The sequence below is a fragment of the Anabrus simplex genome, chromosome 8, assembly GCF_040414725.1.
Source record: "Anabrus simplex isolate iqAnaSimp1 chromosome 8, ASM4041472v1, whole genome shotgun sequence".
In the NCBI taxonomy this organism is placed as follows: Eukaryota; Metazoa; Arthropoda; class Insecta; order Orthoptera; family Tettigoniidae; genus Anabrus; species Anabrus simplex.
Window position 1 is genome coordinate 167,407,091 of NC_090272.1, and position 25,310 is coordinate 167,432,400.

The window sequence follows — 25,310 nt, forward strand, 5'->3', positions numbered from 1 at the left end:
GATAACTGGTAATGATATACAGATATGGGAGGAATGTGCTATGGACCGTTCACTGTGGCAGAACATTACATCCACCGCTGTCAACTTGTTTGAAAGAAAACACCTCAGACATCAAGAGATCAAGCAACAAGCAAGAAAACTCCGTCAATTACAACTCTGCACTCCTCCATCTATTCAGTGTGATTTGTGTGGGCGTATGTTTTGTGCCAGGACTGGTCTGTTTAGTCATCGTAAACACATCCATAAACCGAGCTGAACTGGTCAATGTATGCAAGAAGAAGTTATATATACTGGGATCAAGTTACAGCCGCCGACAACAACGATTGAGTACATCCACTTGTCTTCTGAGGAATCTTGAGAAACTTGACAGTTTGGTTTGGTTACATTCTACAAAATTTCATAGGAATATCTTAAAATGCACATTTAAAAGAACAACTAGAGTACAATAATTATTTGTAAAAACTGCGTTGAAAACAGTTAGCAGCTGATTGTAGCTTGATTTGAGATTCAGTATACTGACTGAAACCAAAACAAACATTTTCTAAAGATTTCTCAGAAGACAAGTTGATGTACTCAATATTATTCAATGTATTCAATAGTGATTTACTTGGTGTACTGTATTATGCCGAGACATTAAAATTACATGTACGAAGGTCGATCAAATATAAACAGGATTTTTGTTCCTTAACATCAACAGTTGGTAGGACTACTCGCATGCTTCTGCTATGCTTAGGCGAGACCATTAGGAGTGGGGAGAGTATGCTGTTAGATATTTCCCGCCATTTCATCAGTAACGCTCATGATATTGGAGCAACAGGGCACCCCTTCACTGCGCAACACATAATTATAAAATTTCTTGCTCGTGAGGGAATTACAGTGGTGGAAATTTGCCAGAGAATGACTGCACAGTTCAGTGATCATATATTGTCAAGGACGTGTGTGTTTGCCTGGCATATAAAGTTCAAGGAAGGACAAGAACGTGTGAAAAATCAGCAACACAATCGCCGTTCTCGGACCAGCATTACAGGCGAAAACATTCGTGCACTTAAAGACATTGACGATGATCGACGTGCATGACCGACGCACATTCAATGCTGCTTACTACTGTGAGCTGTTGAACAAGGTGAGGGTTGAATATTACCACAAAAGACGAGACCAACCGATTCGACAGGTCATCCTCCTCCACAACAATGCGCGGTCACATACTGCAGCTCTAATTGTCTTCAAGCTACAGGAAATGCACTGGACTACACTTGATCATCCTCCTTACAGCCCAGACTCATTGCCCTGCGATTTCCATTTGTTCAGACCGCTTAAAGAAGCTCTAGGAGGACAACAATTTGAAGATGTCGAGAATGTGGAAGACATTGTGCGCAACTTGCTGGTGACACGACCCGGCTCTTTTTTACTATGAGGGCATCAATTTTTTCTTTTTTTTGCTAGGGGCTTTACGTCGCACCGACACAGATAGGTCTTATGGCGATGAATGAGGGCATCAAAAAGATGCCCATACTATGGGACAAATGCATTTCCATAGCAGGAAACTATGTGGAAAAATAAATTGTAATTGCCTTGTGTTTTTCAATAAATGAATTTAAATAAAAAAAATAAAATCCTGTTTATATTTGATCTCCCCTCGTATTTTCACTTGTGAAGTGATGTGTATTGATTAGGTGAATGCTTTAAATAAAATAAAGTTCTTAATCAATACATACCAGCCCATACAGTACCCAGAGTGCAAATTGGCAGATGTGGCGCAACACTGTTGGGGGTGCAGTGCTTTACATTGCTAGAAATTCATCCTCTCATAATACTACACTGCACATTAGAGATGGAAGGAAATAAGGATGTTTCAACTAACTGCCCGTTGTCTACAGTAAAAGACCAGTTTGGAGATGATCACTGTGTTTTTCAGCATGTTAATGCTCCCTGCCATAAAGCAGGGTTTGCTTGTGAGTGGTTTGTGAACAGTAAGTTTCTAGAAATGGACTGTCTAGCACAAACTCAATCTTACTGAACACCTCTGGGATGAACTAGAACTGCGACTTTGCGTCCTTGACTATGCTTGCCACAGTGCTGTTGGAGATGTTCCTGACACCTGGTAGATAGTCTTTTCCTTGGAGTTGAAGCTGTAATAAATGCCAAGGGTTGACCCGTCCCATATTTATGGCCACTTCTGAGCAGTAAATCCGAGGAACACTTAGAGGACAGTTTTGAGTAGCTATTTGTATGGGTACTTTTGATCAGATAGTATAAACTGAACAAAAAAATGGAACTGTATTTTGAAAGGTTGAGAACCACCGACTCACAATACAACTTTCTTCATTACCATCACTAGCGACCAGATTTTTTGAAAATGCATGTGCGCATATGCAAATGCATACTTTGTGGATTTATTGCATATTCTAAAAATAACAACATATTTTAGCATATACATTTGAAATTAAGTATAATTTAAAACATCTCTAACAAAATTGGTTTCACCTGTGCGTTGGACATCTCTTGTAAGAAACTTCCTGGGTAACAGATAACAGTATTTTATGCAAGCAAGCTGCCTGACTATTTCAAGAAAGGGATGGGATATTCATTTCACCATCTGGGCAGCCAGAAGCCCAGGGTTAGTTTTGTGAGGACTTTCTTCAGTTAATCTGTTATTTTATTCTTAGTCTGCATATCCTTTACTCAAAATGACTAAAGAGTAGAGCAGCAGAAAGTATTTATTAAATAAGTGGGTGTCAGGTTATAGTGATTATTCAACTGATAGTGTTGTCATGTATTGTCAAGTACGCTCGAAGAAAGTGAAATGTTAGAAGAAATTTCAGCTTGAACAACATGCAAAAATGACAGCACATATTACAGCAAAGGAGAGGAAGAACAATACACTACTACTACTTCTTAAGCATGTAAAACCTAAGCTTTCACTTTCAAACATTTTCAGCCAATCTCTGTACTCCATTAAATAAATTAAACAATCCAGTTCTACCATTCCTGAAGGAATATTATGTAAACGAAAATAACCCAGGACTAAAGAATATTCCAGCTATTAGTCGGTACCTACACAAGTGGAATCAGGGTATCTTTGTCAGATGAACGTTCGGAACCTTCGGTGCCAATTTATAAATTTTGTCCCATCAGCTTCAGCTGATGAAGAAAAGTCATTCTCGGCCTATAAACTTATTTTGACAGACAGTAGATGTAATTTGTCTCCAGAAAACATTGAAAAACTTTTAGTTATCTATTGTAATGCTTCTTTCTGCAGTAAATGATAGTTGTATAAAGTGTGTGAATAAAATTGGCTTATTCTTAAGTGTATATTTTTCAAATTTAATGCACATTTTCTACATGTTTAGTGCATAATTGCATGCATATTTTAATAATGTTTAGTGCATAAAGATCCGGCCTCTAATTATCACAAAACATGTAAAATCATGAGAGAGGAGATGGGATGAGAAGGAAAAAGATTAACAATGCAGTATGTGATATATGGGCTGTACACTTTATTTCTTGTTAAGTGGTACGTGATGTCTGTACAAAATGAATATCTACACATATAAAAAAAAATAAACTGATGGTGCTATATTACAGATATGAACATTAAATCTGATACACTTCTTCTTGCTGTATCTGCAATCCTCATCACACCTTAAGTATCCCAAACTGGGTTACAATTAGATCTCAAAATGGAACCACATTGCAGTTTGTCAATCACAAAACTCGCCAGTTAAGGACTGTGGTAATGATTGGTTGCAAACTAGGGACAATTTAGAAATCTTGGAAACTCATCACACCCAGAATACATGGAAAATGTCTTCTACAGCTAGAATTCAAAGAATTTCAAACGTAAGATAGATATTTCTAGTTCTGCACACTTGTTAACTTTTGACATAATAGCAAAGCTAACATTTTGAACTGGTAACAAAAATAATATATTACTTAACAAATGAAACATTAAAAGCCATGCATATCAGACTCATTCTTACAGTCATTCACTGCTGCCATCCAAAGTTCATTAAAAAAATGTCATAACCATACAATAAACTAATTAGTGTTCAGAATAACACAGTCAGAATTAATTTGCAAATGAATGTAACATAAACTAAGGCAGAATGTCTACAATATAGAATCCATAGGATCCATTAAATTTCTTCATCTTGGGAAGAATGAAATGAATGTATCTTGGTGATAATAGCTTTCACTGAACAGAAAATGTAACATGTTCCAATACACATAGAATAGGACTCTGTGCAATGGGAAACTGTAAAGAAAACTTGAAAATGTTGGTCATTCTTACTTCACAAGTGATCTCTGAAAGTGACAATGAACATTTGTCTATTGCATATAGTTTATTACAGATTTAAATCTGTAAATAAACTTAAAGATTATGTATTATATATTGAATATTTGACGTATATTCTGAAGTAAACACACAACAGTAAACTAGAACAAAATATTAACATTCTACCTATCTATGATTTTTTAAAAAAATTGTAAACAAACACTTTACCTAGATTTAATATGAATGTTGTAACAGAATTTCTCTTGTAAGCAAGCAATATTTATCTAAATATGAAAATGAGATTATCTTTACCTAATCCTCTAAACAAAATAGTAGGACCATTTAACTGACAGGCTGACTGTTAAAGTTTTAAAGAAACTTCAAAATGATTATGGATTTGCTAGTTTTAATACATGTAACACTATGTACTGAAGTTTGCAATATGTGCGCTAATAATTTTGAATGTATGTACCCCAGTGGTTACATAGTGATTATATTTTATACTGAGGCTAAATTTTCCCTCTGTACTGCGGTTTAAGTTACTGAAAATGGAACTTACATTTTAGGGGGAAAATTTAATTTACGATGAAATAAACTAGTTTCATAACATTAACAAATTTGTTTGCCTTTTACCACGGAATGGTTTTCAGGAAATTAACTTTAAAAAATTGTTCTTGTTCTAGACACATGCTAAGAGTGTTCTTTGTAGTGTAGGATAATTTCTGAATACTACACATTCATACGAATAATATGACAATATTCTCATTTTGTTTTACAATACCTACTTAAAAATGAGAACATTTTCCTTGTGAAGCAATCAAGAGTTCTTGCCATTTTCCCTTTTCCCCTGGTTTTTTCTTTTAAAAAATATAAACATTTTTTGAAATAGACTTATTTTTAGTTACACTCGCCATTACCGGTACTCAAATATTTTTCACATACATTCGGTTTAAATATTTTGAATCTACATCATAAGTCGAAAAATTCACTTTATTTGTGTAGTAAGCAAGATAAACTTCCAGATACAGTACTCTACATATCAAGATCAACAGTTGGGAGGAATGCTGGTCTGCTGCTAGAAAGCAGTAAACTTGAAATAGGTATTGTGTTTACTTCCACCAATTAACATCCAGAGATTCAGTTTTTTAACTCAGGGTACCATATTCTTTCAACTAATTGACTATATTACAAGCACAAATTCTTGAACAAAAGATGCAGCTCTTTCATACTTATAACAAGAAAATAAAATCACTATTCCATGGAACATGAATCGTGGACGTGATGCACCTTCATACCTGTTATGATATGGGGGTAGTAGTAATGTTACATTTACAGTTCCATACTGGCACCTTAGATCAGTGACTTATGATGTTTAGAATTAAATTCGTAATTCTTTTCTATATAATGTAACTTATTTTCTAATGAATTATATATAACTACTAATACATTAAAACACTGTATTTTCTTCCTTCCAACACACATCAAACATTAACACAATACTATGTCGTCTATTCCAGATTAAATCAGCAAGCTGAACACATTTAAAACACATGTCTGCAACGTAACGTTTTCTGTATTCCCAATTTAAGTTGCCAGGTTAGGTAACATTTATCTTGAACATCTGACATTTTACATTATAAAAATAACTGTCATCATTCACCAATACGTCATAGGGTCCAGCAAAAATTGAGACTACATTTAATACAAAACAAAACACAATGCAGTATTTGTAAGCACTGCTAAAATAGTATCTACTTCAATAACAAAGTCATTCTATCCATAAGATTCAAAAGATGGGTGTACAAGGTTGGGCAAATAAGTTCAGAATATTTAGTACTATTTACATATTTCTTAGAACTGTAAATACAGACAATCTAGACATTGATAAAATCCTGAATAAAGATGCCGTTCTTCATTCCCGATATCGATGACAAAATTCCTTTAGGTTGAAGAAACACTTTTCCCTTAAATACAGTTTGAATTCAGATAAATACAAACAAGAAAAATTTGGTGGAATGATTGGTGATGGAGATAGAATGAGTTCCCCTATTTCCACCTATGGACAAATATGAAAACAGATGCCAGTACAGTTAACATTCTGAATATCAGGAATTCCAGATACACACACACACACACACAAATTTTTAAAAAAGTCTTGAAACTTATTTGTCTGACTTTGTACATTCAACTTTCACACTTCAATGATAATCATGTATTTGGTCTATGAATCTTCATGTGAAACTTTATTTATTCACATTTCACTAGAAAAAACAAAATTATTACACTTTCCTATCTGGAATAGACAATAGTTGATGAGGTCCACTGACTGAAATTTATTTTTTGTATCCATAAAATAACAAACACCATAAACTATTTTGTGCTTAGAGATGAAGTTGAATGAGGATTGTGAATGCAGTATTAAGTCTCTTAGGACTACCATACTGAATGACTAGATGGGACTGACTCAATTTCTACACCAAATCTTCAAACTTTTTTCAGTTTACATTTACATAATTTTCTCGGGTGATTTAAATAACTTTTGGCACATGGTCCTTAGACAATAAAGAAAGCAGGATATAACAGCTATATAGACATTAGTTATGTGCGGTTGTCATCATGGGTTATACAGTCCAGCACGTACTTTGTGAGGCTTTATCTTCCCATAACTGATCTAACTAGCTGTTCCTTTTCCTACAATGTTTTCTTCTGTCCAATCAGTGATTCAAATGATCACATAATAACAATGCAGTCAACGCAAATGACAGCAAGTCAACAACAATTCATATGTAGCCTTCACGATAAGGTCCTTTTATACACAGCCCTAAACTTCACTTTGAGCATGATGAGTTAGCAACTAACAATTCTCGGCTATAAGTTTACTTTGTCTTTTCTTAATTATTGTTCCTGTACATATTCAGCCTCATGGTATACGTTGGTTTATAGCTAAAAATGTCTTTTAAACCATAGTGACATTTCGTTTCTTTCTGTCCCCACTACTAACCGAACTCAAGGAACCTTGAAGACTTGGATTGAAAGGAACTAATGAGCCATTTCTGTGGTAAGCTCCATTTGTGAAGGTACCCGGATGAACTCCATAAATTGGACCAGTTGAGGAGTACACTCCATTGTGACTTGCTGTAAAGGAAGGCAAAGGAGGGACTGGAGGAGGTAATTGTGAGTGACTTCCGCCGACCATGGGTTCATCGCTCACACCGTAGGGGCTGTGACGGCGTTCATGTTCATGGAGCAGTTGCGATGCTGTCCAGGACTGGTAAGGACTCAAAGTACGTCCCCTCACCATGGTGCCATTACCTCCGTTTGAGATGGTACTGATACCACTGTTGTTGGCAGCAGGAAGTGCTACAATATGGGGCGTCATATCCCGTTGTGGTTGGTGTTGTGGTGTCTGTTGCTGCTGTTGATGGTGGTGTTGCTGTGGTTGTTGCTGCTGTTGCTGTTGTTGCTGCTGTTGTTGTATCATTTGCTCATGCTGTTGTTGTATCAACTGCTCCTCTTGTTGTAACTGGGCGACACTGAACCTCTTTTTGTCATCATTTACACAGGGTTCATACTGAGGAGGCAAAGTTCCATTAGTTGACTCCTGGGGTGTAGTTACAAGAGATGGATTGCTATTTCCAGAACTAAGTGAAGTAGGCATTATAGTAACAGCAGTATTCGATGATGCTACCTGTTTCCCATTACTTGAATGTTTACTTTTGTTATTGTTCGATTTCTTATCCGAGTTGCCGTGCCGACGACGAAGCACACAGATATAGCAGTATACAGCAAGACACACCATTAAGAGGGCTACACCACCAACAATAGGAAGAATTAATTCCAAACCAAAGTTTGAGGTCTGAGCAATGCGGGGAACTACTGCAGCATCTTCTTCGCCTTCATATGGCCATGATGAGAGATTTGATGTTGAAGTAGTTTCTGTTGATGGGGGTGGAGGTGGAGGAGGTGGACTTGGCACTAAAACACGAACCCAGTTAGAGATTGGTCCTCCGGAGGAATCATCCGTGCTATCTGCAAAAGCACGAAGCCTGATAAATATTGGCTGATCTAACAGAGATGGATTGCGAGTAAAATCCATTGTGAATGTTGTTTCAGAACCAGGTGAAAGTGGGAAAGGACTTCCATATTCCCACACCATTCCCATAGTCTCAAATCGCTCCACAATATCCATAGCACTATGGGCATATCGTAGCTCATAGCGGGCAACTGGGACACCTCCCATGTCTGGTGCAGTCCAAGTGAGACGAGCTTTCAGATCAGCTGCTATTACACGTGCACGCAGATCACCTACACGACCCAGTACAGGCTGAGAGGCAACATCTTCCAAAGTATACATAATAGAAATGGGAGGCAGAACACGCTGAAATGGTGATAGTGGCTGCGCAGCAGGTGAGAGGACAACACTTCCACAGCAAGTAGGACCTAAAACAAACAAACACTAATGTCAATCAAATAAAACAAAAAAAACCTACAAAAATTCATAAAATGGTGAGTCTAATGTACTGGGATTGACAAATCCCAACATTGTCATCTGTTTAATGACAATTTAAAGCTTTCTAAGACTATAAATAACAAAAGAGAAAAGAATGAGCTGCAGCATCTCGGAGAATGAGGAAAATGGTACTCTGAAGTTATAGACTATGGTTCAAATCGGCCAGGTCTGTGCACTCCGTAACAATGTGTACTAGGGTCATATGACTGCCACAGTACACACTGGGGGGAGGACAGGCTTCTCCCTTCTGTAAGTAGGAGTACGAAGCTATACCATGGCTGATCTGAAGATGACATAATACCACCCAGTGGGAAGTATTCCATACCTTCGTAGTTCCTTTAATCGTTCTCAGTTTATTTGAAACAGAGGTGGCAATAAGGTAGAAAGAGTTTCAACAATAACTAAATGGCTGCCTAGAATAATATCGGAAGTTACCTTTTGACCGACAGAGTTTTCACTGGAATAATATTGAAGATGTGCTACTATCTTTATGCAAATATCTGAATTAGTCTGAAGAATGCAGTGTTTTTATTTTAATTTCTTAAATGATATGCAACAATGTATGTATGAAATACTGTAACTTTGTTTCGAGTCTCATGAAAAGGGGCTTACGATGCTATTCTAGGCATCCCTTCAATTAGAGACTTAGGAGTAATATTTGATGTTACAAAACTAAAACAGTGGATGATCGGGTTTATAATAAGGAGCTCTAAATTATTCACCCAGTTTTCCATACTCATTAAATTTTTTTACTAACCTTGTAAGGAGTGAATTAGAATATGCACAATTTAGGACCCATGTTCAAAGAAACTAATACATGCTAGTGAAGTTGTTATTGTGATATATAACACTATTACTACACTACCACAGTGAATAGTTGTAATCTTGAAACAAAACCATTGGGAGGGGGCAAGAGTCAAGAGTCAGTTTTACTTTCATTTTTCAGTAGTTTGAAAATAGAACATCATAGACTATTTTCATCATACTATCTTCCTTTAACTTTCCTCTAGTAATAGAAGAGAAAAGTCTTCTCAGGTATTAAATTTTACAGCTCACCTCTGGATGTCTGGAGAACAACTCTTAAAAATACAGTACGGTATTTCAAATGTTTTCTCTAACCTGAATCCATTGCCAGAGGAATAAGATTTTCCTGCCAGGAATATGCAGTGTTGCCATTATCAGTTGTTGAGATTTCAAATGTATAGAGTCCAGTTGCTCCCCCTAATGCACTGAAGTACCGAGAATATATACCATCTCCTTTGGTAATGTCTGGATCTGAAAGGACAAACAAAACATTAAGGTTCAGGAAATACTAAATATATTTTGAAATTTCCTCCAAAAGTATATCTTATTTTCTAAAGAGTAGTGAAATAGGTTATCAAGGTTTATCATTCTGTACTTTTAAAGGAACATTTGTTTTCATATAATAGAAATGTGTTTTTGGCTAAAAATAGGAATTATTTCCTTGAAATATTGTGTTAATTCAAGTAATATGAAGGAGCTAACAAGTGACAAATTGAAAGATGTATAGAAAGATTGGAATGTGAAGAGGAACATATAGTAGGAAAAATACAATGATAGGTCAGGATAACAAAGGAGAGCAACAGAAAGATGAGACAAGGACAAATAGGAATGCACAAAAGGCAACGACAACCTTCGCATCTTCATATATGCTGTCTTCAAATAGATTTACTCTTTCCTCATCAATGTCAGTTCTTCTGTATCTACTTCTCAGTCTCTGACAAGTTCATTTCTGTCAGAAATTAGGCTGGCACAGCACATCATCCTGTGTGTGTATATGGAGACATGCAGCAGGGACAGCAGATTGCCTTACTGAGGTGAATGGGCATGCCGGTCCAGCAATGCCCTTACACTTGACACCGGACACGACGACTTATGGTCGAGTAAAAATGTGTACCAGGTAGGTGGACGGAGTGGTTGTCGTGGGAGTTTCACTCCGGGACATAGTGCTACCTGTTTTACTTATAAGCTGAAGAGTATTGATGTATAATCTATGACTTGGTTTGTCATATATTTCTGTGCTTAGACAGCTTGACTTTTGGGTAGTTTTCCTTTTAAACTGAAAGTTATCTTTCCACTAAAGCTGAATGATAGTGCTTATCTTGTTGGACTCTTGTATAAGAATACTCTCTTGTTCCTTTTTGTTCTGATCGTTTGCAAGAAAGAAGTGATTTTAGTTAATTCTAGCAGAGACCCTCATAAGTTATGGTTGAAGTGATTTCTCCATTGGAAGAGGTGTAATATGATTGTATCACTATTGTTTAATAATCAATAAACGTTTGTATCTGAACTGTAATACATAAGAGCATCAACACTCACTTGAGAGGTTATCTTGACAAATTTTCATTTTTGATATTGGAAATGCAGGAGAAGAAGAAAGATTCATGTCTGTCTGTTAGGTCATCAGCCCAGAGGCTGGTTGGATCCTCAAATAACACCACCAAAGATTATGCGGTTATAAGGAAACCCCAAAAACCAATGGCAGCACCGACATGAGGCGTACTAGGCAAGATGAGGAGTGAGGTAGTTTGCCGTTGCTTTCCTCACTGGGTCAGAAAGTACTATTGCAGCACGGCTGACCCTATGAGCAGCACCTTTCATAACACTTGGATGCACTGGTCATGCTCCGAATGTCATTACTCAGCACTACCCATACCCCAGCAACTTCCATATTGTCACAGCCATGGATGTTGACTGGGACTTCGGTGGAAGCTACACTTTACTCTGGCTTATGCCAAGAGATGGATGCAAAAGTAGACAAGGAAGGAGAATAGGTAAGAAGATAAAGATGAATACAGGTGTTAAAAGACTAGGAACACAAGACAAATACAGAAGAAGAAAGGATCCCAGAAGTCCACTATACAAGTAATGAAAAGGAATACACAAGGGACAAATCAAGTGATGGATAGAAAGTTCAGAATACAAAGAAAAACATATACAGCAAATCCTGATTATCCAGGTGCAGATTATCCAGTTTGTGGGTTATCCATGCACCCCCGAGGTTTATTGTATTTTTTATTTTCTTCTTCTTTTGTTTTGGACGACTATGGACCATTAATTGGAATTCAGCCTCATCTGTTTCTGGGCTTTAATCCTCGTCCAGTACTCCTTCATCCTTTCACTCTGCAATCTCCTCTGTCTTCTGTCCATGGTGCTTGGGTATGGGATCTACCTTTTCCTTGAAACCTCTTTGTGGCCTTGACTCTCAACTTGTATGCATCCCTGTTGCTGATTTTCATTCCCTGTATTCCTATTTCTTCTAGGTCCTTCTTCACCTCCTGTTACCAGAGCACCATAGTTTTCCTGGTCTCAAAAAGTCTTATTATCTGATTGGTCAGTCTTCCTGGGTTCATTCTGTACATATGTCCAAAGAACATGGCTCTCCTTTTCCGGAAGGTTTAAATCTTTTCCATCTTGAGATATAATCCTTGGTTTCCTTTCTTTCTGTATGATCCATCCTCTGTTCTTTAGGGTCCCAGTATTTTCCTCAGAATCATTCTCTCCACCAGTTCCAACATCTTGACCAATCCTGCTGTTATGAGGTTCAAACATTCACCTGCATATAAAACCTCCAGGTGGACCACTGTCTGGTAGCGTCTTGAATTTTGCATTTATCGAGATATTCTTCTTGTTGTATGTGTTCATAGTTAGTTTATTTGCGAAGTTTATCTTGATTCTCGGAGTGCCTCTCTTTCCGACAGGTTATTGTCTATCCACTCTCCCAGATATTTTAATTTCTCCACTTTCCAAATCCTTTCTCTCTCAACTGTCAGCTGCATATAAAGCCTCCGGGCAGACCACTGTCTGGTAGTGTCTGACTTTTGCATTAATCGAAATATTCTTCTTGTTGTATGTGTTCATAGTTAGTTTATATGCGAAGTTTGTCTTGTTGATTCTCGAAATGCCTCGACAGGTTATTGTCTATTCACTCTTCCAGATATTTGAATTTCTCCACTTTCTGAATCCTTTCTCTCTCGACTGTCATCCATCTGAGTGCCGTTTTGATGTTGGTCATGTATTGTGTCTTTTCGAAGGAGATCTGTAGGCCTGCCTTACGAGCTTCTTCTTGGAGTTGGGCAATTTGATTCCGTGCTTCCTCTATCGACTCTTATAGAACCACAATGCCATCCGTAAAGGCTAAAGAGTCAACTCCAATACCTTTGTTCTTGCATTCCATTCGTATACCACCTATTCCTTGCATGTTTTATTTTATTTTATTTCCTGTAATTATTTCACAGCATTTTTTAATATGCATGAACTGCATGTTTGAAATTCTAGCACATTTTTTACTGCAGTGTGCTTTTACATGCCTTGTTCAAGAACTAAAGACTAAACAGTGTACTGTATAGCAGTTCTTTGTTGGTGTTCTGTGATACCAGTCTAGGCTACAAGGCACAAGAAAGTGTTTTTTAAACAAAAGCCTGAGTTAATTGAAAAGTTCAAGAAAGGAGCACCAGTAAAGAAATTAGCAAATGATTATGGGATTGGTATTCAGACAGAGACATTAAAAAAGCAAACAGGAATTCTTAGAATTCACTAGAAATTGCATACAAAAATGTATGAAGAAATCAACTTATGATAACTTGGATGCAGCATTGTTACAATGGTTTCATCAGAAGAGATTGGAGAGTATGTTACTTTCGGATGCTATGTGTGCTGAAAAAGCAAAATTGTTCTTGGGGCCTTAGGCTCGGAAGGTTAATTCTGTGCATCATCAGGTTGGTTTAAAAGGTTTAAAGAGCGATACAGGAAACTGCTGTGCGAGGCGAGTGCCTAAGAGCAGATACCACTGCGGCAGACACATTTAAACAAGAATGCACAAAATTATATTATCCATGCGAATTTGTCTGGTGATTATCCTGAATAACCAAGAGTTTGCTGTAATATGATGTGATGGTCTGGTCAGGTGACCCTGCTGTGGTAATGGAGTAGACCATGCAGCTAGCAACTCAACACAGAGTGTTTGAGAGTGGGAAGTGACCTGAGCCAAAAGCTTTGGGTAGAGGAGCCCTCTTAGGCGAATGATGGTCCTCCAGAAAAGGAAATACCTTAGTATCAGGTAGCATCTGCACCCCACATTGGGGGCAGCTACAAGGGTTTCTGCTGTCCAGGTTAGGAGAAGCCTTTAGGATCCCATGGTGGGTTAGTGCCAGCGAGGGCATGCCACTGCACAACTCTGCTCCATAATTAACAACCGGACTGGTCAGAGGCTGGAAACAGATGATGATGATGATGATGATGATGATGATGATGATGATGGTGATATGCTGTGATTTTGTTTAACAGAGACTGTGATAAGCCTCATGACAGAATAAGGAAAAAGAAAAATTCTTACTCTAGAACAATGAGAGTAAGTAGTAATGAAAGCGAAGAGTCATGGAAGAGAGAAATGTAAGTTTAGAGTCAAACAAATAAGGACAGATAGGTAAGATAATGAGAGAAAATTGACAAGTTAATGGAAGTAATAATCATTTAAGACAATTACCGGTACTTGTAAAACCTAGTAGGCACTTCAGAAGAGAGTCTACAGCTCTCAGAAGTAAAATATGTGATTTGGTAGAATTCCTTTTTTTTATTATTAGGTTTTTACAATTTAAAATTGAAATATGGATCATGAAAGTAAATAATCTTCCTCACTGAGTGTGAGCATTTTGAGTATAAAGACACCCACCTCCACTTCCTGTATCCAGAAGTTCGAATTTCTCTTTGTATGGAGCTGAGCCATTCCTACCAGGTCTCGTCACTGTCACTTCTACCTTGGCAGCAAGAACGGGATAGTCTCCTCTCTTAACCTGCAAGGCAAAATATAAAAATATACAAATGAGTAACCTGAATTCCTATGATAAGAGACAATATTTCAGATACTTCTCATAATCACTATTTCTCACTCAATTCTAGTCAACAGCAGTACTTACTTCTGCATAGATAATGAGGGGCGAGATCCCATGACTAGTCCAAGCTCGAGCTCTTACAACTGGTGACGATTCAGATCTGGGAGTAGCCATCACTTGAACAAAGTGTGGCTGAGGATTGCCAGGAAACCTCTCAATGTTGTATGTCCAAGTACCAGTCTGCAAAAGAGAGAGATTATTTGTACTCTGTCTTTAATTTGGGAAGCAAATCATTAAGTGATAAATTTATTATCTGTGCCTTTCATTCCCAAAATTCCTGTTTAATTTGTCCAGTCTAAAAAGCAACCAGTTTAACTCACTGCACAGGCCAATTGACTCCTTTCTAATTACATATTTTTGAACAACTATTTCAAATAATTGAATAACAAAATAAATTCCCTGAATTAGTAACAACATATTATTTTAAATAAATCTCCACAATCCCTTTGGTAAAAATCCTTTATATTTTTATTTCAATTAGCACATGGTTTGTCTTGTAGAGTCTTGTTCTCTCTGTCTCCTTGTATGGGTGTAAGACAGGGATTATCAAGGCCATTAATAAAATCCACATCAACATCTCTGAAATGTGGTGCCATCCTTCGATGGAAGAACACATCATTTTGTCAATCTTGGAAGAAAGTAAAATCTCTACATATTTACAGAGTATCTACTCTGGTTTATGAGAGAATACTACAGTTCTTTGGCCATGTCAGAAGATGAGATGAAGAGAGTGCTTAAATGATTAATGTACTGTGCAGGCCAAAGATGAAAGAAACACACTTTATGGAGAGAGAGTTCGACAATGGATAAATCAGGTAAAGATGATCATGGAAGAATCCCTTCAATGTTCATCGAACAGTGGTGAAAGAATGCAATGGATGGTGCAGCTACATCAAGAACATAATACATACTACATCTGTCTCAATAGCATAATGGTTAGCGCTATTACCTGCCATCCTTTGAGGTCCGGGTTTGATTCCCAGTACTGACAGAAATTTAAGAATGGCAGGAGGGCTGGTATGTGGTTGTAATGTTACATGCAGCTCACCTCGCTTCAATGCCTTTAATACCAGAGATTTAAGAATGGCAGGAGGACTTGTATATGGTTAAAATGGTTCATGCAGTTCACTGGGGGTGTGCCTGAAAGGAGCTGCACCACCTCAGGACAAGGACAGGAATTTACTCATTGAGGCACAACACTCAAGAATGTGGCAACAAGCATGATGAAACATCTACACTCACATATCATGTCGCCCAGATATATGTACATACAGAGCCAAAATTCTTAAGTCCTTGTAAAAAACGCAACAAAGTTACCAATTCTCTTTGCGATATAGATGAGCCTGAACTTTGTTGAAACCCATACCGAGCATTTTAGAAACAGACTCTCTTACCACAAGTAAAACCTTTGCATAATTAGCTGCTTCAATTTGACTTATAAGATATTTTCATGAGGAAGGGAAATATAAACACCTGCAACTTTAATATACGTAGATCAAGTCGTAAGTCATGGCAACTATTTTTTTTCTCGCGAACAGAAGACAACACTGAAAATCTAAGATATGCATTTGGAAATGTATGATATGTACTTAAGTATGATGCCACTAGAAGGTGTATGTAAACAACAGTGTGGGTCTAAGCATGCCCCCAAGTTCAGTGTGTGAGTGAGAGCGTCACAAAATGGAAGTCAACAAGCAGGAGCAACGATCGTACATTAAAATAGCAGTTCTCCATGGCAGAAATGCATGCCAATGCCATGCAGAGCTGCGGGAAGCATTAGGTGTGCATGCCATGCCCTATAGAACAGTGGCGAGCTGGTTATGGTAAACCTGGCATATGATGTTCAAGGTGTTCTTATGTGTCATCCAGTGCGTGAGGGGCACACTGTCAATGCAGTTTATTACAATTTCATTTTGTTGCACCAAATGCGCCCTGCAGTGCGCAAAGAGGACATCATAACAGCATTTCAGAGAGAGGTATCAGACGTTAGCGATACACATGCAGCGAATGGTATTCAGCGCCTGCCCCACTGCTGGCAACGCGCAGTGGAAACCTTGGGTGATTATTTCGAAGGCCTGTAACCAGTGGAGACCTGTCCTTTGCAAGTAGTCTTGTGTATTTGCTGTCTATACCATAATAAAACAATGTTTACCAACGGCCTGTGTTCTGTCACTTTCCTACGAGAATCTCCTGAGGTCAGAATTTGTCTTCAGGCACTATGCATAAGTACATGCCTTATATTTTGAAATGCATATCTTAGATTTTCTGTGTTGTCTCCTGTTCGCGAGAAAAAAAATAGCTGCCATGACTTATGACTCGACCCTTGTAAAGAGAAATAAGAAAATAATAATACAATGAAATATCCCTCCCACCTCCACTTGAAAATGGAATACACAGTTTGTTGAAACAGAAAGTAGATACACTAATGAAACAAGAGATGAATCAAAAAGATTATATGTTTATTATTGTACATCAATTAAAAATTGTGAAATTCTTGTACTGGTTTTCCTAATGATTCTCGAAACTATATAATTTTTAAAATTCCAAACCAGAAAATAGGGTTCAGAAATGTACTAAGCAGAAACAATTGTTGGTATTAACCTTTGTAAAGAACATTTTAAAACTACTCTTCACTAAAAATTCTACCAATGTCACCTAAGTGCTAGATTTATGCATATTGTCCCCACTACGGCTAACTAGTGAAAGCGACACTGTAGGGAATCTGTAGTTCTGAAGTTTTGGTCTAGATTTTATAATTTATATAATGTTTACCCTCTGATAAAGTCTCACATCTGCATCTCGTTCTGTATGGCTAACATATAAAACCAATCATTAAATCTAAAAACTGATATAAAATGAGTAATCACAACTTCTCCTAATTTTTTAACAATTTACAGATTTGTTAGTTTGTTAGAGAGGGAGAGGGGGTGGGGAATAACATTTCCCTCTTTCTTATAATATCTGAGCAAATAGTTTCAAAAAAAATTATAAAATAAATTTTAATGTATGTATTTTCTATAAGTTACTGTGAAACTAGAAATCACAGCATACAATTTTTTTTCTTCTTAAAATGCAGCTTAATGGCTCATTGATATTTCAGAAATTACTTTACCTCATTAATGGTAGCTTGCAAGGTAAGCATCTTTGCGGAGATTAAAGCATCCGAACGAGAAGAATAGGTGTACTGTGAAGGGCTCACAAGCGATATACTTCGGATAAGAGGATTTTCTGTACTGTGTGTAAATACTGCAAATCTTGCTGGAGCACCCAGTGATTCTTCCAACACAAAACTGCCTGTCACACTGCTCCGCCCATCATCAATTAACTCACGTCGATGAATCTGGAAGCACAAACACGCATTAATGTTTAAACTATCTTCTTTAACATCAAACAATGATGATTTGAATAATTTAGAAATTCATTATTTAAATTTGAAATTAATCATCTTTGATCTGCTCAACAAACAAGGGAAGAAATGACCTTGGTAACCAGAGGCAGTAGATTTGACATTTGGTAGGGGCTTATTTGAAGGAAGCTAATTCTCAAACAGAGGCTACCTATGAGGAGCAGGGAAATCTCTGACTGAGGAAGTAAGCCTATCAGAAAAGTGGTACAAATTACTGGTTGAGGAATATAAAATACCACCATGTAAATTATACCACACGAAGTAAATATTAGGTACAGTCAAGGGGACTCGTACAGTATCAAACAAATACAAAAAGATATTACTCATTTTCAGATCGGCATATATAACAAACCTTTTCCAAATTATTTCATAAATGTTTATTGATTAAATCTGATCTCCAACTTTTTTCTACTTGTGAAGATTTTTCCAGTCTAATCAAATCCTGTGTTAATATAGGATAAACTGCAGGATTTATAATGATTATATCAAATAAATGTTATATGAAGAATTACCTCAACCAACATGCCATTCCGTCTCCCCTCATAGAATTGTGAAGCAATGCTAAACATAACATTAGCCAGTTTGAAGTATGTTGTGACAAAGGAAACTGCATTGCTATATCTCTCCTCCTGAACGGTGAAGGCCACACCACCCGTTGCTCGAGCGATACTGTCCAGAGGCGAGGCTCTCATGATGTTGGGGTAGTTGATAGTAGCAATGCGTATCCCAAAAATAGCAGCTTGTGGAAGCAGAGCATTGATCTCTTTAATATGATCCGTGCCTGGTGCTATTACAACTACGACAGAACTAGCTGGTCCATCTGTATGGGTTCGTTCCCGCAGCATCTAAATGAAAAGAAAATATATCACTGCCTTGTTCCAATGTAACAATTAATCAATAGTTTAGCACCTTCACATAGTGTCGACAATTGATGAATAAAACAGAGCAAAGGAAGCATATACCATAAAACCAATCATTTGTTAAAGGAAAATTTAACATACTACTTTTAACTGCAACACATGGTTCTTAACTGCTATCATATCATATTTTCCAGGCCATAAGATGCACCTTGATTTTAGGCTGCATATTTAAGGAAAAAATATTTATACATATTTCTCAATTCAAATTTTATTAAGGAACATTACATTTCAAGCAGACACAAAAAATCACATTGTAAAATAAAATGATTGCAACTCATTTTCAATCCTCAACATATTATTTTTTACTGTTATTCATATGCTGTTGTCTGAACTTTCACTTCTCTAGATCTAATAGCTGATGCTTTTGTTTTGCCACTGACAAATCCTTTTTCTCGTTAGGTAGTGGTCCCGAGTGTCTTTCTGCTGCCCTATTACCATGTTGTTTTGCATATTCTACAACTTCTGACTTGTAACTTTTCAAAACAGTTTACAACACTGTTTACATCTGCAACCCAACAATATAGCTGAGACAACAGAACATTCCTTTCCCTCCCATCTTCTTTGCACATAGGTTTGAAATAAATGCATAAAAATATTCTATCGGCACCGGGTTTGAACCTCCGATCAAAAATATGGCACTGTCCATTAACCACTATGGCCACAGAGAAGTCCGTTGAAATCATTGACATTTCCGTGTCAATCTACTTTCTGATCAGTACGGAGTGTGTAGCATGGTTCATTATTGTCCCCTTATTCATGGTCTGTCAGCAACGAATACATGTATTTCAAGCAATGTATCTGCACAAGAACTTACTACGAGATAACAGGGGAAATATTTTCACTAAGAGTTGCATAAATCCAAAGAAATAAGGACAGCTGATTCACCTGGTATAAACCTAAGACCATACTACTACTACTACTTTATAGATGTGATATTCCCCCAGAGTTGTCAAAATTTTAAAAGCTACCATTAGCACACCTGATTCTTAGAATAAACTAATGTTGGAAGAGTTTTGACATATGAGCGCAACGGATTGATATCAGAAAAGAAATTTCCAAAAAACTTTCTTTAATCGCATTTAACTTGTTCTGATATCCCTTAGGTAATCTACACAATACAGTATTCCAGGTCTTAATAGATGCATACAATTGCTCACCTCCAAAGCATCCCTGACTCCACAGTGGAGGCAAGCTGGAGCATGAGAGTCGATAGGAGTATAAGGAATGTTAGCAGCCACGAGATCTCGAGCTGCTGATGTAGTGAGGGGAGACAGTTGATGGAGACGGTTGGCAGATGTCTCATTGCACAGAACTAGCCCAACTTCTGTATTGATTGGGAGATCATACACAGCCCATTTGCGAACTGCAAATCGAAGGTAGCTCCAGGATTCTCGAACTAACATGCTCATTGTTTCCTCAATAACTAGGACATATCTCGTAAGTGACCTCCTCTTGTAGAGTATGGTTGGTGTGGTGTTTGTAGCAGCTGATGCTTCACCAACGCTGAAAAAATAATCAAGTGCATATTAACAACTCATGAAAATTTAAAATGTTTCCAGTTACTTTCCTAATATGATATACTGAAACAAAACAGAGATGAGAATTCATCAAGGTTTGAAGTAGGTAGGCTATATTAAGACTTTGTAACATAACTAATATCTACACACTCTTATTAAAATTATACTTACAAGACTGCTCACATCAGACTACTATCAAAATAACCATAACTCTATTTCTTACCCCTTGCACAAGGCCGTATCCATAAGAGAGGTTAGGGAGGTTCAAACCCCCTCCAAAATAAAAGTGATCTTGACAAATTTAAACACGATATAACAGGTTTTGAAATAGCCTACAATAAAATAGAGATACTATAAAAACAAGCATTCGCAAAATAAACAACTCGAGGTTTCTCTATGAATATAATTAACAAATTTATTGAAAACATAAATGGAAATTTTCATTTTGATGAGATATCCTTAAACATATAGATATATTTTCATGTTATCAAGCCACTAGAAGATTTTTTTAAATGAATCAAACTTTTAAATACTTTTAATACCTACAGTGAAACATATTGTTACTCCATTTTTAAACAAATGGCAGAAATCTTTGCGCACTGCTCGCACGTGTTAAAGCCTGTTCTGCCCATAAAACCACTATGAATTTAGCTTTCTACTTCACCCACCGAGTTGTAAAAACGACTGCTCTAAAACTAGTTCAAACTCCGAGAAACATTTCTTTGTACAGCCTTGCTTCTGGACATAAGATACTGTTCTGCTTCAAAATTACTTTAGCTACTTGAATGGGACTGAATCTTCCTATTTCTTCAATTACTGTGCGAAATAGACAAATAATGATTATACTTGTTTGGTACTGTATACTACTTACCTGTTGACAAAGTCTGCATGCTGCAAGATAACCTCCATAGTGCTCTTACGATCACAGATGAGATTATGTTTTGTAGGAGCAAATCTGTTGTGGGTTCTTTCATCGCAAAACTTTGTCACTCGAGGTGAATCTGGAGCAAACATGATGGAGGATTTGGCTTCAGGGTGCACCAGACTACTGACATTGAACATGGATCCTGGACTGGAGCACATTCTAAAACAAGACAAACATGGTTTAAATAACACCATGTAATGAGATTAGGAACACATTATGATTTTATTTACAATCTTGTTATTAATGACCATCAAGAAGAGACCAACAAGCTTTCATGGGCAACATAATTTCAGTTTCATAGAAAGATTGGAACTTGAAACGGTTTCTCGAATGTTCAAATAATTCCCAAGAATTCTCTATTTTTATTGTAGCTTCCTAGTTATGATCAGGTAGTTGCTATTGTCAACAGACTTAACCTTTATCTCTTCAACTGTCAATGTATTGTTTCATATGCTAAACTGTGTGTAAATACTAGTGATGGGTTGCGACTGGAATCACAAGGAATCGATTCCGGAATCGGTTCCGAGGAACTAGTAGCACCATCTATGATGCAGATACGTAAACATGTGCAGCAAAAATGAGTACTATAATGTGAGTTTGTATTGGTTTATAACCAAGTCACTTTGCAAGCCATGCCTACTCTCATTATAGGGTCCTGGAGTTATATACTCTAATGTGACTATAATTTGATCAGAAAATATGATTCTCTGTTTGAAACTATTCAAATTGTGTGGATTGTCAACAAATCAAAACTTGTAGGGGGTTTATGACATCTGTTGTCAACAGTTCAACAAAATACAATTGTACTGAAGACTAAGATATGTTAGGTACCGGTACCATCATTATGGATTAGTGTTCAGAAATATTCTCTATAAAAATAGTGAATTGAATCAGTTCATTTCTTTATTTCTAAATGAAGTTAAACTAAATATTAACACTCACATTAAGAAAAGATTAAACAAAATTATTTTCAAATGACTGAGACCAGTGTGAAAATCAGTGAACTGGCAATTTTATTTGAAGGGTAAATATTACCATTAATAAGGACATAACAAGGGTACACAAAAGTATTTATTCATTCCCAGTTTCCTGTTGTAATACCTCTGGGGCTATCCAACAGACATGTAAATGTATGACTAGAACAGATTGCAATAACACAAGTGGCTCTTGGGACCATTTTTAACATAGGCCTAACTCTTTTTTAGCAGGCCTACAAGGATTTCTGTGTGATTGTTGAGTGCTCCTTGTAACATTACAAGTTCTTACACTAAATATTGCACATCTTTAACATTTACTTATAAAGTAAAGGCTATTTTTAGGATAAATTGGTAAAGAAAAGAAAATATATTTTTTAAAAGCCGTGAAGAAAAATATCTTGCTGTATTACTCGCACACTTTTTAGTGATATATTTGTGTACGGGGTGAGGAGTGATGAGGGAGCTCCCCCGGTTCCGGTAATACTGCCAACTGAATGGAAATGAAATCTGAATTGAATCGATAATATGACTGATCGATATGAATTTTCTAAACCTTTATTATCTTAAGCCAACAACTGTGACACACACACATTATATAACATTATATAACATTTCTCGATGCAAATCTTGTTCCTAGCATGAATTCTGTAGTTTGGCTTTGCCGTGTAAACAACAGTACTAGTATGTAAAGTGTATGCCAGATGTCGCACAGAGATGGGCAAGCGATTCATAGTTTGTGTTTTAAAGATTGCCAATACGAATATCGAAGACTGCCGAGGTTACCAATTCAGCACTAGGGTGTCCACCTATCACTAAAAAGTGTGCGAATAATACATTAACTCTTATGTGTTTGTAAGGATTTTCAAATGTAGTCCCCAAAATTTTTAAAATTAATTAAAATAACCACATTTAAACTGCCATTAATGATTTAATTGTGACAGATATAATAACTGAAGTATAATAAGAACATTTACCCCATGTCTTCAATAGGAAGATCAGAACAGCCTGTAACTTGAGGTCTCTCATGATCACCACGGTAGCATGTAGGGTACACAGGGTCTGCATGGAAACCTAATTCATCAAATACTCCATAGCGGTACTTGGCCCATTCTCGGACAAGTTGACGACCTGTGAAATAAATTAAATAATTTAGGTACTCCTTATTTCATTCCAATTTCATTGGAATGACCCACAAGAACATCAGAGATTTTTTTTGTCACTGTACCCTTGTATGCTTCAAGAAATGCAAAGTCAGTGGATTATATAGGTAGGGTAGATGGACATGTATTCACTCTATGATTTGAAGCCCAAAGAACAACTGGCAGTAGAAGTATTAGATAGCGTAAGAAAAAACTAGGTAAACAAGTGATAGAGAATCTGTTTCCTGGACAACAGCCCTAAATGCAGATCAGTGATGATTGATTGAACTGACTGATTGATTGATTGATTGATTGATTGATTGATTAGGAATGTGATTGTGCAGGTGATTTAAATTTTCCAAATGTTAAATGGGATGGTAATATGAATGACAGAAAGCTTGACCAAAAAATGGTAAATAAATAAAACTGGAAAGGACAGCTGAATCAGAAAGTGATGGAACCAAGTGGAGGGAAGAAGTGATAGATGGTATAGGTGATCTCAAAACTGTTTTTGTTCTAGTTATTCAATAAACTTTTGTATTGGAACTATAATACATAACAGCATCATCACTCATTGAGGGGTTATCTTGACAAATCTTCATTTTTGATATTGGAAATTCAGGAGAAGAAGAAAGATTCATAAAGACAGTAAAGGAAAAGGTGTAAGATGATGAAGATGAATACAGGTGTTGAAAGACTAGGAACATAAGACAAATACAGAAGAACATAGGATCCCTGAAGTCCAATATACAAGTAATGAAAAGGAATAAACAAGGGACAAATCAAGTGATGTATAAAAAGTTCAGAATACAGATGATTTAAATTTTCCAAATGTCAAATGGGATGGTAATGTGAATGACAGAAAGCTCGACCAAAAAAAGATAAATATATAAATCAATCTGGAAAGGACAGCTGAATCAGAAAGTGATGGAACCAAGTGGAGGGAAGAACATTCTGGATGTGATGCTGATTAAACCAGACGAGCTCTACAGAGAAAATGAAGTGATAGATGGTATAGGTGATCAGAGGACTGTTTTTGTTGTAGTTATTCTACATGGGCACCCGCAAGGGGGGGCGCTTGCCCCTCCCTGGAATTCTAAAATGGTTGATGTTCAATTGTTTAATATCATACCAGATTATTTCATAAACTGAACTTACTAAACAGTCATCTATGAACTGTTATAAGCAGAAATTTCTGTAAACAATTTCATGTTGCTGACGTTATATTGGTTTTTATATTCAAGAAAATTGTTAATGTGCCCCCCCCCCCTGGAAAAGATCCTGCGGGCGCCCATGGGTTATTCAATAAACGTTTGTATCTGAACTGTAATACATAACAGCATCAACACTCGTTGAGGGGTTATTTGTTATCTGTAGATATATGGTACAGGTGATCACAAAACTGTTTTCGTTGTAGTTAAAAAGTCATATTATAGTTTTGCTAGTGGCTTTACGTCGCACCGACACAGATAGGTCTTATGGCGACGATGGGGCAGGAAAGGCCTAGGAGTTGGAAGCGGCCGTGGCCTTAGCATTTTCCTGGTGTGAAAATGGGAAACCACGGAAACCATCTTCAAGGCTGCCGACAGTGGGATTCGCACCCACTATCCCTCGGATGCAAGCTCACAGCCGCGCGCCCCTAACCACACGGCCAACTCGCCCGGTAAAAATGACAGAGAGGAAGGTTTTAAACGTAGGAATAATAGGCTGTTCCATATAGTTGATAAG

At 37.0% G+C, this 25,310-nt stretch overlaps 1 protein-coding gene across 1 annotated transcript in view; it reads right to left on the reverse strand.

The window, feature by feature from the left end:
• Positions 1-3,477: 3,477 nt before the first annotated feature.
• Positions 3,478-25,310, reverse strand: part of LOC136878920 (calcium-activated chloride channel regulator 1) — a 335,287-nt gene continuing 313,454 nt past the window's right edge. Inside the window, exons 3-11 of the mRNA XM_067152533.2 lie at positions 23,418-23,571; positions 21,413-21,625; positions 20,182-20,527; positions 18,617-18,949; positions 17,811-18,038; positions 14,723-14,878; positions 14,479-14,599; positions 9,906-10,061; positions 3,478-8,716 (exon numbers count right to left, since the gene is read on the reverse strand). Of these exons, the coding sequence (XP_067008634.1) occupies positions 7,233-8,716; positions 9,906-10,061; positions 14,479-14,599; positions 14,723-14,878; positions 17,811-18,038; positions 18,617-18,949; positions 20,182-20,527; positions 21,413-21,625; positions 23,418-23,571 (3,191 nt within the window). The 3' untranslated portion in view covers positions 3,478-7,232. The remainder of the gene's footprint in view (positions 8,717-9,905; positions 10,062-14,478; positions 14,600-14,722; positions 14,879-17,810; positions 18,039-18,616; positions 18,950-20,181; positions 20,528-21,412; positions 21,626-23,417; positions 23,572-25,310) is intronic.